The following is a 15,762-nucleotide window of genomic DNA, read 5'->3' on the forward strand; positions in this document are numbered from 1 at the left end:
ATTAGCTGGGTACAGGTTGGTAGTGTCTGGGCCTTGTGTGTGCTCCATTTCCGTGTGTGTCCAAAGCTTGGCTACTGCTCATGTGTTTGCCATGGCCTGGAGGCTTGTTTGTGTGTTCTGATGCTCATTCTTGACCTCTTGTGGCATGAACTAGTTTATAATCCTTCATTCTTTATGACTTGCTTCCTTCAAAAGATGGGTCTTGCTTGATTGTGGGTTTTTCTTTCCTTAACCCACTTTTTCCTCCTTCCGCAGACTTACTAGCATTCTTGCCCTGCTATTCTGCTATTCTTACTATGGTGTTATTTGATCCGTGTTTGTTAGGCCTCTTTTGAGCTTGTTGTATACTTTCTCTTTTACTTAATTACAGTGGCCCAGTATTATCATCGAGCTTGCATTCATGCTACTTCGGGCTTTCTTGACCCATTCCATTATTTACGGGCTTCCTTGGCCCATTTCTTCCTTCTTGGGCATCCTCGGCCCATTTCCTTTCCTTTTGCATCCTTGGCCCATTCTAATTCCACATTTTCATGGGCTTTTGCTAACTCTTTTGGGTTTCTCCGGCCCAATTTCCATATCCTTTACTTTTGGGGTTCATGAGCTCTCTATCAACTCCTTACTCACTTACTTCATTATTTCGGGCCTTCTTTGGCCCTTTCTTGCTTTCCATACTGCCCATGAGTTTACCACTTCTTTCTCTGGGCTCCTTTAGGCCCGATTGCTTTCTCTGAGACCCATTTATTATTTTCTAGGCCTATGATCCATTATTCCTGCCATTCGTACTTTATGGTTTTCTCCCCAATTTACTAACTCTTTTCCTCCCATAATGTTGGGCTTCTTCCTACTATTGGGCCTTTCTGCCAAAGTGAGCATCAACACCCTTCAATTAGAGGGACAAGTGAGAAAAAGGCCTTAATACCAAATGACATTCATGATTCATGCCTCATCCTCATCTATTAGATCATTGTCCTCCAGCTCAAAGTCCACAGCCTCCATCTCCATAATGCAAGCCATAACCTTAACGTAAATTTAATTTATATTCGTATATAAAGTCTAATACAATCTTCACTATTCTTCTTTATTTAAACATCTTGTAATAGGTGGGTTTTAGTTTGTTTAATTGGTAAAGTATTTGATAATTGAATAAGATATCTAAAGTTCAATTCCTATCTACATCGAAAATCAATTGTTGTCTTGGTCATATAATAAAGTATTATTATCAAAAGTAGACATCATAGGTTAAAACTCTCTCTAAAAAAAAAAATCTTATAATAGTAATACGAATAAAAATATTTTGTCTCATTTTTAAGTGTTTCATTTTATACTTCACTAATTATAACTTACGATATATTAATTTATTATATCTTTACAAAATAATCAAAATGTAAAATTAAAAAAAAAAATCAAACACATATCATACCATAATTAATTAAACATAAACTAAGTAGGACACTAAGAATATACTGTGATTTTCATTCGTTGAAATTCATGGGTGTTAAAATCTTATTAAGATATATGTACTTCAAATAAATATATAAATTAAATACGAAATATAAATCTACTTCAAAATTGAGCTGATTTATTTTGAAAATTTATTTAAAACCAAATCAATGAATTGGTTTTTTTATTTCTCGCGCAATCTCTCTTAACGTGTTAAATTTCATTGTAATTTTCCTTTTTACAATCTAATCTTGCCCTCTAAAAGAATAAAAGTTTGTAGTTTCATCACTGATTAATGATGAATATATAGCACAAATATTTATATCGAGGAATGGTTGGTGTGATTCACTGATTTGTCATAGTAGTTCCCTATTTTATAATCTAAAACACAATTTAAAAAAATAAGAATATTTCTAGCAATACTATTAGTTTATATATATATATATATATATATATACGAATACTATGTGTTAACTTAATTTTAAGCACAAATTAAATTATATATTTCAAAAAATTTTATTTATTAAATTTTTATTGTGACATTAATTGATTACACGTTCACGTTTATCATTTCAATTTGTAAACTATTATAATAAAATTAATAATAGTTTTAACATTTTTGAAGAAAACAATACGACTACTTCATTCACAAGTTGCCTTCAGAGTCTGATAGGTACGTACCCAAGTACAAAAGCAAAACATAAGTATGATTCATTAGCAAATAGCAACTCATTTGATGAACTCTTTTAATTAATTTAATCATTTCCAGCGGCTCCTGATAGAGATTGTTTTCCCTTTAGTTCAAGACCAACTCACTGCCAGCTTCTATTAAGAAAGTCTATGTTTTCTAATAAATTAAAGTATAAACTTCCAAGCACTAGGTCTCTTATTACCTGACTTCAACATTTCATTTCTCTTCTTTTTTTTTTTTTTTTTTTTTTTTGCTAATCAACATTTCATTTCTCTTACATGTTGCCACAAAGTCCACTTTTATTAGGTATAATATAATCTCTGCTTTACTTGTCACTCTACTCTCTCTACAAAACAAATTTTCTCCAAGCTCTCAAAACACTATATAGTATATACCCCCCACAATATCCATTGGTAGTTGATAATATGATTACCATTTTGCAAAGAACTTGATTTTTGTCTGTCTTTATCACACACCCAAAATCCACTTCTTTTTAGATGGAATTTGCTTGGTCAATTGGTCAATTGGTCTGTACTGTTGCATTTTATAACACATGCATTGCTCATTTACTTTAGCATTTTTAGACCAATAAAACTTAGGAGTCAACCATTTGCTATATATTTTGACAAAGTAAACAAAATAAGCTATAAAATTTTTTTATAGAAATTCATCACTTAAAAGAGAATTGCAAGTCAGTGGATTCCAATTAACTCAACTAGTAAAGTTTCTAATAATTAAATAAGAGATTTTGGGTTCAATTCTTGTCTATAGTAAAAACTGATTGATATTTTATTTTGATAATAAAGAGAACGATCATCAGAAATGGACTCTACAAGTCGAAACTTTATAATAAAAAAAAAAAAAAAAAAATTGCAAATCATTCTGTTGATAAGGTTTGTTTGTCCTACATAATTGTTTAGGTGTAAATATAATGTTAGGGAACGTGATTTGCGGGTCCAAACTCCAAAGACTTCAAACTAATGAGCCCACCTAACCGCACATGACCAAATATAGTTGGTCAGTGATTACTGATCATTAGTCACAACAACCTCGATAATTATAGCTTATCAAATTCATGAGTCCATTGGATTCCATGTTCGAATGTGCCGTATATACAATTTATTTAGTGACTTACCTCAACCTTAATGCTGAAGATCTTTCTCAAAAAAAAAAAGAAAAAAACCTTAATGCTGGAGAAAATAATAAGAAATTAAGACCACCAACACGACTTTATTTTATTTCAAAGTTTCAATAAACAAAATATGCTTATCTTTTATTTTAGAAGTTGTTTATTACTATTTCAATTCTCATATATACTTTCCTTCTTAATAAATACCCACATGTTACTACATGCATTATATAAAATTGTGTTACTATCTATGCCATTATTTACGGAAGACCCTTTTGTTCAAACTTTAGATAACACCTCCTAAACTTGGTAGCAAAATCTAGTACAATCTGTACTTGGGAGGTGTTACATATATATATATATATATATATATATATATATATATTTCGTAAAGTATTTCTAAATAACTATCAAAGTATCAATTATTAATTTCAAAGCTCTATACCCAAATTTTCTCATATTTGATGATACAGATATAATCAAAACAGGATCCATGTTCTCAATTAAGTTTAGTTAAACCATTCTAGAATCAACCTAATTTGGACAAGTTCGAAATGACTGAATAAGACTTTAGCTCAAATCTATCCAAAAATAAAGACTTTAGCTTAAAGGCCTGACAATAAGCATGCATGTAAGTAATAAACATGCTCCCTAAAATTTCATCTATAGTTTCCATAATTATCATGTTTAATTTGCAACTTTTCAAGATAATGATCGCCAGGCCATAATATGTGATAAATTCTCAGTATAACGAAATTTTATGCAATTATCAAAGTAGGCATTGTATGTAGACTACTTTCTTTTGTCAAAAATAAAAAATATTCCTTATCGTAAGAGGATATTCAGTACTGCCTTTAGAATTGGTAACTATATGATTGATTATATTTATTAAAATTGAAGTGTAATCAGAATACATATTGAATTTTACTTAATTTTTAATTGTTGTTTAATTTTACTCTACATGTCTAATATAATTTTAATATCAAATAACTTATTTGTAATACTCGACACAAAAGTTAAGATGACCACCTCACTCACATAAGTTGAATCACATTATCATCACTCACTATGTAATCTGTGTTGAATGTTTCCGTAGTTACAACTTAATTATATTTTTGTAAATTTGCATTATTTCATCAGTCATATAATCAATTAATGCATTAGTTAACACATGATATAACCACATAAAACTTACTGTACAAAATCTGTGCTATGATTACAATTTACAAAACAATGAAAATGTTTCCATTCTAAAAAGAATAAGCATCAAAGGGAAATTGACTTTTTGTAACCCTTAAAGTAAGCCACGCATTATTTTCTTTCCATGATTCTTGTGAAATGGCCTTGTTTTATGGCGACCTAACGAGCCATAAAGCCTCGAATCAAGCCCAAAAGTACATTTTCCTCTACTAGAACAACTGGCATTTTCTTTATATTTTATATAGAAATAAAAGATAATGATCCAACAAAAAAAAAAAAAAAAACCGTAAAACTTGGCAACCAAGTAAAGAAAACATTCTCAAAAAAAAAAAAAAAAAACAAAAAACAAAAAAAAAGTAGACTTTAAAAATATCATCACATCGCTAGTTAATTATGAATAATGGATCCATGTGAAAAATAAATTTTTTATTTTTTATTTTTTATTTTATTGAGATAGTTACACAATATACCGTTAATCCCGTAACTCGAATTTTTCTCCCTCTCCATCCTTAAGTATTTTGTATGTGGGAAGATGTTAATTTAGTTACAAGATATTTGGCTTCAATTGTGACTTGTGACAAACGATTGTATGTAGAATAAAATAAATCATATGTCAAACAAAAATGGGTTTGGGTTATAAAATAGGAACAGTGTAGGGACAGTGTGTATAAAATATATATATTCTCACAGCTGTGTTCTAGTAAGCCATGTTTCAACCGAGTCACAAGGCAGCTTGACTCGCTTTCTCTTAACTCACGCAACCTTTATAGTGATAGACACATGGATATGATGATGTCTTCCTGCCTAGAATAGACGCAAAGATAATGGAAAAGAAAAACTTCTGGACATATTCTTCATCCTCGTACCAGGTAGCTCACCCTGAAATTACTTATACACCCTCACGATTCTAAATAATTTTTGTGTCCCTCTAAACATTCCAATTTCCAAAGAAGAATTAACAAAAAAAAGAGAGAGAGAGAGAGAGAGATTGAATTATTGCAATTTTTTTTTTAATGTATGATTCTATTAATCAAATCATTTGTCATCCACGGCATCAACAAAAAGAATTGCTATTTATTTATTTTTATTTTGTTTGAGACGGGCAAATAGTAGGATTTCAATTACATGCTTTTTAAACAATATAACATATAAGCATTACTACTAAACTATCACTTGAATCTTATTATTATATATAAAATAAATAAATAAAATCTCTTTTTTTATTACACAAATAATTGGGAAAATGTGAAATTCGAACCACATATTAAATCAATACTTTTTAACTTGTTTTTTTAATTCTAATTTTTTTTTTAGTAGTAATGTTGAACTCATTTTCTGAAATATGTTTCTTCGTACTTCCCATAAATAGTACATTCAATGTTAATGAAACAAACATACCCCTCATGTATGTAATTATTCACACTCAATAAGGCTAGAACCTAGAGGTGAAATTGTCAAATTTACAGATCCCTTTCCTCATGTTAATGGATTCCATTCCAATTCTTCAACTTTGTTGAACACTTTCTATCTATATCCTTTCTAAAAGGAGACTAAAACCCTGTCAATATTCAAAAGCTGTCCCCACTTATTGTAGCAAAAAAAAAAAAATTTGTCATTCACTTCAAGAAGCAAATTTTACTGGGTGTATACATAGTTATCAAATCGTGAATCATATCGTGAATCGATTTTTTATTTTTCTGTATCGTGTATCGTAAGATACACAAACACCTAATAAAATTATAAAATAATTATAGATATACATTTATAAAAGGTATATTCATTATAAATTCAAAATATATTCAACTAATGACCAATTTAATCATTACTTATGTAATAAAATTTAACAAAGCTAACTAAATAAATCAAATTAACTTATGTTTATAACATGCATATTCAAATTGATTAAATTTAGAAGTAATACATGATATATGAACCAAAATAATAATATATTTTCATCATCTTGGCTAATCAACTCCATCTAAGTCAATGTTATCATCATGTTCAGTATCTTGAAAAATTATTTTTTCATAGACATTTTCTTTATTATTATGAACATTTACTTCTTCTTCTTTTTTTGGTTTTTTTATTCTAATAATTTTTTCTTGAAATTCTAGCTTTTTAGACTCAAAATAATAATAACAAAATAAAAAATAATTATATTTTCATTTAATACATTATTAATAGCATAGAAAATAAATTTGCATATATGAAAGTGAGTGTTATGAGTATAGTCTAAATTTTGTAGGAGAAAGAGAATGGAGGAAAAAAACCTCATGGACTTGCTATTTCATTAGACTCAATTAAGTTTTCCAATAATTTTGTGTTAACAAAGTCTATCAACAAAGGTATCATGGCTTTTGAATGGAGTTGTGGTGTGCCTTTGTGTTAGAACCCCTCTCCCTCTCCCTTGTGTGTGTGTGTGTTTGTTTCTCAAAAAAAAAAAAAAAAAAAAAAAAACTTGTTTAAATCAAATAAAACCACAAATTTTAACCAAAAAAACTCATTTTAAACCCACATTTCTATGTATCGTACGATACGTATGATTCACCAATACAATACGATTCATACGATACGCATCTATGTATCGGACGATTTATGAGCACTTACAATACAAAACTTATTGTATACGATATGATACGTATCGTACAATACTGACAACTATGGGTGTATATATTAAGAATTGTAAGTCTTAGTAGAATTTAATTCATTAGTAAAAAAAAAAAAAATTATATATTTCACTTAGGGTTCACCTTTTTTAGTATTTAATAAAGAGAAATGCTAATGTTTACAACATTTTCACAACAAATATTAAGTGTCAGGATATTACAGTTGTTATTGATGAGGTAAAAAGATAATTCAATGATTGGTAAAAAAAATTGTGGACTTATAAGTTATGATTCTATTAATCAAATCATTTGTCATCCACGGCATCAACAAAAAAGATTTTTTTTTTTTTTTTTTTTTTTTTTTTGAGATGAGTAAACAATAAGGGAGTGAGAAATAGGATTTTAATCACATGCTTTTTGTATAATACAGCATATGAGTATTACTACTAAACTATTGCTTGAATCTTATTATTATATAATAAAAAATTCTTTTTTATTACATAAATAATTGGGAAAAATGTGAAATTTGAACCAGAATCAATACTTTTTAACTTGTCTTTTTTTTTTTTTTTTTTAGTAGTAATGTTGAACTCATTAACTTTCTGAAATATGTTTCTTCATATTTCCCTACATGCAACGTTAATGAAACAAACATACCCCTCATGTATGTAATTATTCACACTCAATAAGGCTAGAACCTAGAGGTGAAATTGTCAAATTGACAGACCCCTTTTCCTCATGTTAATGGATTCCATTCCAAGTCTTCACCTTTGTTCTGTTGAACACTTTCTATCTATATCCTTTCTAAAAGGAGACTAAAACCCTGTCAATATTCAAAAGCTGCCCCCACTTATTGTAGCAAAAAATAAATTGTCATTCACCTCAAGAAGCAAATTTTACTTGGTGTATATATTAAGGATTGTAAGTCTTAGTAGAATTTAATTCATTAGTTAAAAAAAAAAAAATCATATATTTCACCTAGGGTTCACCTTTTTTAGGATTTAATATAGAGAAATGCTAATATTTACAACATTTTCATAACACTTTCACGGCAAATATTAAGTGTCAGGTTATTACAGTTGTTATTGATGAGTAAAAAAGTAATTCAATGATAGGTAAAAAAAATCGTGGACTTATAAGTAATCACTTATCTTTTCTGAGAAAATCACTTATCTTTTGTTAACATATATAAAATATATTAGATTATCAAAAAAATATATAAAATATATTAAGACTGCCTTGGCCCTTGACTTTCAGTCAAGGTTTATTACTTGGATTGTGGAACAATTTTTCCATTTGGCAAGTTTGCACCGAATTGATTCAGCACGTAAGAAACAAGTATAAACTATAAAGTCCAACTTGTTTTTACATCTGTGGCAAGACATTCTTGACATAATTGAAAATTTCCATACAGGCCCGTGACGCCAGGCCAGCTATTAACGGGAAGCTACACGTTTTGTCTTCTTATCTCAAAAATTAAGGAACTTAATTAATTGGATAATTTTCTAGATAAACTCCTATTATCTCTCTCTTTTTTCTTTTTCTTTTTTTTTTTTCAATTATCCTTTTATTTCTTTTAATTTTTCTCATTCGATCTGGTAAAGTATGTTATTACCATTAAATGTGCAAAGAAAAATAAAAAAGCAATTTCTCTTTCCTTTTTCCTTTTCTTTTTTCCTTCTTTCTAAATATTTTGCACCCATGACCCATCGGTTGGCAAAGAAAAAAAAAATCATTAGGGTTTTGGGAATAATATTCTTAGCAAATTAATTTCTAATTTTTTTTATTGAGCTGGATTTTTAGATATTATTAAAGGTCATATTAGCTAGCTGAATATATTAGTAGAAATATTCAAAGGTCATATTGGTTGAATAATTTCTATGCAAATATAACTAATTTCAAACCATTAGGTCTAACTGCCTTAACTGTTAGAGGACACAATATGTGGGAGATATTTTTTAATTGAGCCAATTGTTTCGCATCTTTGAAATTATTTTATTAACAAAATAACAAAATCTATTATTTAAAGAAATGAATGCTTAATGTTTACATCAAAAAGTCGGCTAAGACGATTCAATAGCTATATATTCTTAGATGAGCTCAACTAACTATTCTAGGATTGTCAATACGTGTTATTAGTGCTAAGAAAGCTTAGCCTACACTCCTCCAATTTCATGCAATTTGATTATTCTTACAGCATAAATCCAACTCTAATGCTTAATATGTAATTAAAGTGCACGGATGGGTTCAATGTCTCAACATGTTATCAATTTCCTACCCCAAAATATATTTTACTACATCACCCCTCCCTAAGTTTTCAACCCTAAAGTTTAAATAATTTTTTTTTTTGATGAAATAAAATCTAAATATTGGTTGTTCTATCTTCTATGAATGCATCAAAAAACAAAAATAGAAGGCATGTCTAAAAAAATTTAATAAAAAATGTTAGGTTTTAATAAATACAATTTTCCTTCCTTTTTTTTTGTTCATTACAGAATTTATTGATTTTAATTACTTAAAATGTGATTGATTTTTTTTTCTTTTTTTGTTCATTACACAAAGCTACAAGGGCAATAAGGCTTCACATATAAAGGGTTTGGTTAACCGGTATTCTTAAAACATCTGTTAATAACTTATTTTAGTAAAGTGTTGATATCATTTTTATAAGAAATATAAAAATTATTAAAAGACTAATTTTTTTTTCATTAAAATTTTCTAAAAATGTTTCCTAAACTAATACTCTTATCCATTAGCTTTTCTCTTCTATAAATTGTCCTCACCTCGGTGTATCGCATTTGTTTGGTTAAAAACTTAAAATATATCCATTCCCTCACTGATTCGCACACAGCAATTGATTTCATGAAGTCCTATCTTGCTTTCAAAAACAGAGTAAAGCAAGTGATAATTCTTATCTCAAAAAAAAAGAAAGAAAGTGATAATTCCTATTTTGAATTCAAAGAAAGTGCTAGGGTGGAGGATATGATGGTAATTCCCTTTACTATTAACGACCCCATGTATAGTTGGAAAAAAACCGTGCCAAACTAATTTTAGCGGGAGAGTCAGAGAACATGCCCAGTGTCCGACGTGGCATCTCTCTCTCTCTCTATGCCCAGCTTTCATTCACTTTAGAGCTTCCAGTTACAACAATTATTAAAGATTCTGCTTGACCATTCCTCTCCTCTCTCTCTCTCTCTATCTCTCTCTCTTACATAGACAATGTTACGTATATAGAAATAAGTAGATACATAGGTTTCTGTCCCTCAAATTCGGTGACCCTTTGTCTCTGTTTGTTTCTTATTCTCTCCCTCCCTTTGTGAAGCACTTCCAATCCATTGCTTTTCTTCTGGGTTTCTTGAAACGCAGATTCTTGCCATATGACATGAAAGGCTAAAACCCATTTTCGCAGTTGGTTCTTTACCTTAACTTTTGCATTTGGTATAAACCACTTTCACAGCCTTTCTCTTTTCTATATAAACCCCATCATCTCCTTTCCTTTTCTGCCCACTTTGGTTTTCTTGGAGAGAAAACCAACATGCTAGACGGATTACTAAAGCCAAAATTCTACAACAAATGGTTCGACAAAAACCCAATATTGTTTGCTTTGTTTTCTTGTTGTTTATGTAAATTTTGGACATTTGTTTCATTTTTTATATTTTTAGATTTTTGGTTTTGGGTATGTTTTATCTTAAGCTATTTTGATTTTCATTTCTGATTTTTTTTTTCTTTCTTTTGGTATAGCAAATCAAATTTGAAGCTTTTGAAGGTTCGGCTAGAGGGGATAAAGAAGAAGAGAAATGCTGTGCAGAAATATTTGAAGAGTGATATAGTTGACCTTCTTAGGAATAACCTTGACATCAATGCCTATGGCAGGGTAAGTTTCAGCATTATTTGTTTTTCCCTGTATGAAATCCAATATTTGTTTTTTCCATCATTTTCAATGATCTTGTGGCCTTGATTGGTTTTTGTTTTCGTTTCTGTTTTTGTTTTTTTTTTTTTTAAGTCCTTTTCATAATTTTGGGTTAAGGAGGTTCTGTTTACTTGCCTAATGTATCTGTTCCAGCATTTCTGCTAGATGGATATGATAATCAGGAGGTGATAGATTATGGATACCACGTTATTGTTATTAATTTATGATCAATTTTTGTCCTTTTTTGTTTTGTTTTTAGTTTATCATATTTCTTTCGGTGTTGGAATCTTGAAATTGTTTGCTTCTATTGGGATTTGGGATAAAGTTGCATTTTTTATCTATTGATTTTAATAGCCTCACGATTCTGGGAAATTCTTTTATGATTTCCTGTGTCCAGCTCAGAGTACATATGTATGAAAATGCGTGACATCAAATTCTACATAAATATATTTTCATGGGCATTGTTCTTCAAAATTTTCTTTTTGTGGGACCCAATTTTTGTCATTTTCACAATGTCTCCACAAATTCTTCCCATTGCACTTGATAGACCATGCATGTGTTCCCTCCTGCCCATATATCCCATGTCTTAAGCATGAACTGTATTGAAGTCTTAGGAAGAAATTGCTTTCTCAATTTTTTTTTTTTTTTTTTAAATGAGACACACAGAATTTGCTCCAGATAGAGTTCTTAAAAGTTGATAAATCTTCAGAGCTTTTAGGAGAGCTATAATCATTTTAGTAGGAACAGTTGCAAGGCAGCAGGCCTACAAAAACAGTGTTTTGTATATTTCTTCTTTGTGCCTTTCTTTATTTCTAGTTGTTTGCTCTTTTCCCTCACTGGTGGAAAAAACGAAGGGTGGAAGTGGAGGCTGAATTGGGATCACTTGCTTTGCTTTTCACATCATACGGATATGCATGAATATGTTGTCTTTGAACTAAATGATCCCTATGGTTCGAACCATCGGATTGAAGCCAAAATTATATGCTTTAGTGCTTGCACACCAAGACATATAATTTTGGCTTCACCCCAATGCAGTTTAGTTTCTTCATTCTATAATATGACTGATAAATGATTATATGTCTGTGTATAATAATGAAAAGAGATTAAACATACTTGAACTCAAAACTAGAGCAATAACATGGCTAAAAATCCTAGTTTTGTATATATAACATATGGAAATGCACACACCCAGACACACCTCTAACTCTGAGTAAATGATGTGCAGGCTGAAGGGCTTCTAGTTGAGCAAAACATGACAACCTGTTATGAACTCATTGAAAATTTCCGTGGGTGCATCTACAGTCATGTCTCTGCCATGAATAAACAGAGGTACATATGGCTGCACAACCAATACTGATATTATGTGCTCTATCAAATGGCATGCTTGCATCAAGTAGCTATGCAATCTCCCTTTTTCTCTCCAGTTCTCTATCTCGCTGGATATGAGGATTAGACTTCAATAAAAATGCATATTTCCATGGAATTTCTTTTGATCTTACTGAAATATTTGAAGGAAATATATTTAACCCAATTGAAAAAGAAAAAGAAAAAAAGAAACTAGAGAAGTAAATTCAGAGCTAAACAAAAAAGAAAATACCTGCCTATCCTGTATATAAGAAAAATTACCATCTAAGAATAAAAGTACTTGGACTGATCTTACTTATTTTGTCTCTGATTTTAAATAAGTATGCAGATAGCCAGATACTATGTTATCATGTATTCAGGAGGCTCATTATGTTATATTTTTTATTTTAAATTTTGCTCAAATTCATCCAAGCTTCTACTTGTATAAGCTGCATCCTGTTCTCTCTCTCTCTCTCTCTCTCTCTCTCTCTCAACTAATAGATTTACCAGAACATCTTATTTGGGTTTTGTTTCTTGTTCACTTAAGCTTGCTGCACTGAAATTATAAATAAAAATCTTAATATGGATTGAGCTACCTCCTAATTAATGAAGTCCACAGATTAAGATCTTTCATTTGGTGTTTGTATGCTACTCATACATCTCACCTTATTTCTTTGAGGCCTAAAGAAGAGTCCTAATATCTGTCATATAGATAACAAATTTCAGATTTGAGAGGATAGAGACTCAGTTGGCCTTTTGGATATAGTCATAGGAGGTTAAGAACTAATCTTTGAGAGCTAGATATCAATGCTTTAGAGCTAATTTAAAGCTTTAGTCTTCAATATGTGTTGATTTGTGTTTACATATCCGTTTGGAGTTAAATGAGACTTAAAAAAAAAAACTTTTACCTTCTTATTAAATTTAACTGTTTTCAACTAAGACTATGAAATTCACATATCTTTGCCTATAACTTTTTATTTTATTTTATCCTTTATATAGCGAGTGTCCTGAGGAATGCAAGGAAGCTATATCATCTTTGATCTATGCCGCAGCAAGATTCTCTGATTTGCCAGAACTCCGTGAACTCAGAACTATTTTTACTGAGAGATATGGAAGTTCACTTGAATCTTATACAAATAAAGAGGTAAGTTTATAGGTTCAATTTAATTGTTCATCTATATTATCATAGCTTAGAGTCCGAATACAAATATACTTCTCAGTTTGGGGAATATCTTAGTTTGTGACACGGACCCAACTAATGTTTTTTGCTTAATCAGTTGTTGAGAGGTTAAAGGCAAAGGCTCCTACAAAAGAGATGAAGCTTCAGTTGCTGCAAGACCTAGCACAAGAATTCTCTATAAATTGGGATATCAAGGCTTTGGAACCGAAACTGTATACTTCTATACCAAAACAAGTAAGTTTCACTCTCTATTGCTATAATTGCCTCCAAATTTATTTATCATACATACCGGTAGGGAAATGAAAACAATGTGGATATTGGGGGGACGAAATGAAATATTTTTACCTTTTAAAAGGCAGGATAGGAGAGGTCTTGGACAAAATAGAAGCCTACTATACTATCTATGAAGTAAGCGTGCTCCTCCAATCTCTGCATCAGGCCCTACTTTACGTTAGAATTTTTGTATAACAATATAACCTCAGGGTGCTGAAGTTCAGGCCCTTAATGCTTTTCCTTTTGATATGCAATGCAAGCTTGGATCCACTAAGATTTCAAAACTTCCCCCAGATCCTGCCTATTTAGTCCCTACTCATAACAATTAGGTAATTGTGGTTGCATGTTGAGCTCTCCTTATAGTGCTGATTACTATTTTTACCTTGTATGACTTTTTGCAGGAGCATCGCAGACATGGTTCTTTAAGCAATACTGATGATGAAAAATGGCAGAAAAACAAGGATGACACAGTCCCAGAAAAAAACAATCAGGATTCTGAAAACAGACTGAGCAATGGGAGGGGATCTATTACAAAAAGAAATGACAAAGACCTTAATTTTCGTGGAAGAAAGGATGTCACTGATGATGACAAATGGCAGAAAAACAAGGATGATGCAGTCCCAGAAAAAAACAATCAGGATTCTACAAACAGACTGAGCAATGGGAGGGGTTCTATTACAAAAAGGAATGACAGAGACCTTAATTCTCGTGGAATAAAGGATGTCACTGGTGATAGACATGGGATGCCTACAATTAGTGAAGATAAGATAACTACCGAGTTATCCCAAGGTGGCCTAAAAAAGTCTTCAAGTTTAGTTGGAAGTGTCTCTAAAGACGAAGTAGACGATAAGAGGCCATTTTACTACAAATATACCACTCCACCTTACCTCAAAACAAAATATGAAAAAGATGAAAGCAGCTCAGAGGAACCTACAAAATTAAAGGGCCATATTGACAAGGAAGCAGCTCAACATATTGATCATCCAGTGGTTGAAGATAAACCAAAACCAAGATCAGTTAGGAGCAGAAACTTGAAACCACCACCAGGTCGCAGTAATGTTGGAAGTTCAGAAATTGATGGCGTTACAACGTTGGATTCAAGGGGAACAAAACAAGAAGATGCTAGAAGAAGCTTGCGAACCATTCATTCAGATGATAGTGCTCCAAGGGATGAGGAGGATACGAATGTAGATGATCTTTTGATGCATTTCAGTAAAAAGAAGTCACCTGATGAATCAGGCAAGAAAAAGATATATCTGAAACCTCCTCCTTCCCGACAAAGTGATGTTGATCATGGTGGATATAAGTGGAACAGAATGAAATCTGATTTGGATATTGGACCTGCAAGAGTGGAACCAACAACTTCAACTGGGGCAACAAAAAGGCATGTTCGAGCCACTTCCTTACAACCGGAGATGCTGAACGTGGGTCAGCATGTTCATCCTAATCTGCCCGACTATGATGAATTAGCTGCTCGGCTTGCAAATATTAGATAAAAATTTAAAAAAGAAAAAAAAAAAAGAAAAAAAAAGAAAAGAAAAAAAAAAAGAGTTGTTTCTGTCTTGGAAGTGTTCATTATATGGGTTTCTTCAATTGTATACTACTCAGGAATCTATAGCAAAGTTTTTTCTGTCTTCTGTTACAACCAACGAATGGGCACGCTACTAAATTTGTAATGAGTATGCGGCTTGGTCTGCATTAAAAACTAAAAGCAGTTCCCCATCCCATTCTTTTTCTTTATTATTTTTTGCATAGAGCCTATTCTCACAGAGAATTCGTTACATTTTACACATCCATTGAGGGGTTTGTCTATTTTTGAGGACCTGTAGAAATGTATGTTGTTTCCAGTGTCTCTATATATGTTGCTTGGGAGCTTTCTTCTGTTCGTTTGATTGAAGTCATTTTTACATGAAGTAACTTAAAGAGTTAACATTTGTTACATGTTATTATATGTAAATTATATTTTGGATCTGCATATGTACAAATTCAACA

At 31.0% G+C, this 15,762-nt stretch overlaps 1 protein-coding gene across 1 annotated transcript; it reads left to right on the forward strand.

The window, feature by feature from the left end:
• The first annotated feature begins 10,258 nt into the window (after nt 1-10,258).
• On the forward strand, nt 10,259-15,301 carry LOC115992056. The gene is made up of 6 exons (XM_031116098.1): nt 10,259-10,639; nt 10,805-10,937; nt 12,199-12,302; nt 13,317-13,465; nt 13,595-13,731; nt 14,172-15,301. The coding sequence occupies exons 1-6, from the start codon at nt 10,599-10,601 to the stop codon at nt 15,264-15,266; spliced, it is 1,659 nt and encodes a 552-aa protein (XP_030971958.1). The 5' UTR covers nt 10,259-10,598; the 3' UTR covers nt 15,267-15,301.
• The last annotated feature ends 461 nt before the right edge of the window (nt 15,302-15,762 follow it).

The sequence above is a fragment of the Quercus lobata genome, chromosome 5 (assembly GCF_001633185.2).
Source record: "Quercus lobata isolate SW786 chromosome 5, ValleyOak3.0 Primary Assembly, whole genome shotgun sequence".
Classification (NCBI taxonomy): domain Eukaryota; kingdom Viridiplantae; phylum Streptophyta; class Magnoliopsida; order Fagales; family Fagaceae; genus Quercus; species Quercus lobata.

Excerpts from the sequence above, each read along its gene's own strand:
- LOC115992056 (XM_031116098.1), top strand. The coding sequence starts at position 10,599 with ATGCTAGACGGATTACTAAAGCCAAAATTCTACAACAAATG. Across the intron at positions 10,640-10,804 it reads CCAAAATTCTACAACAAATG|CAAATCAAATTTGAAGCTTT; the intron begins GTTCGACAAAAA and ends CTTTTGGTATAG. Across the intron at positions 10,938-12,198 it reads ACATCAATGCCTATGGCAGG|GCTGAAGGGCTTCTAGTTGA; the intron begins GTAAGTTTCAGC and ends AATGATGTGCAG.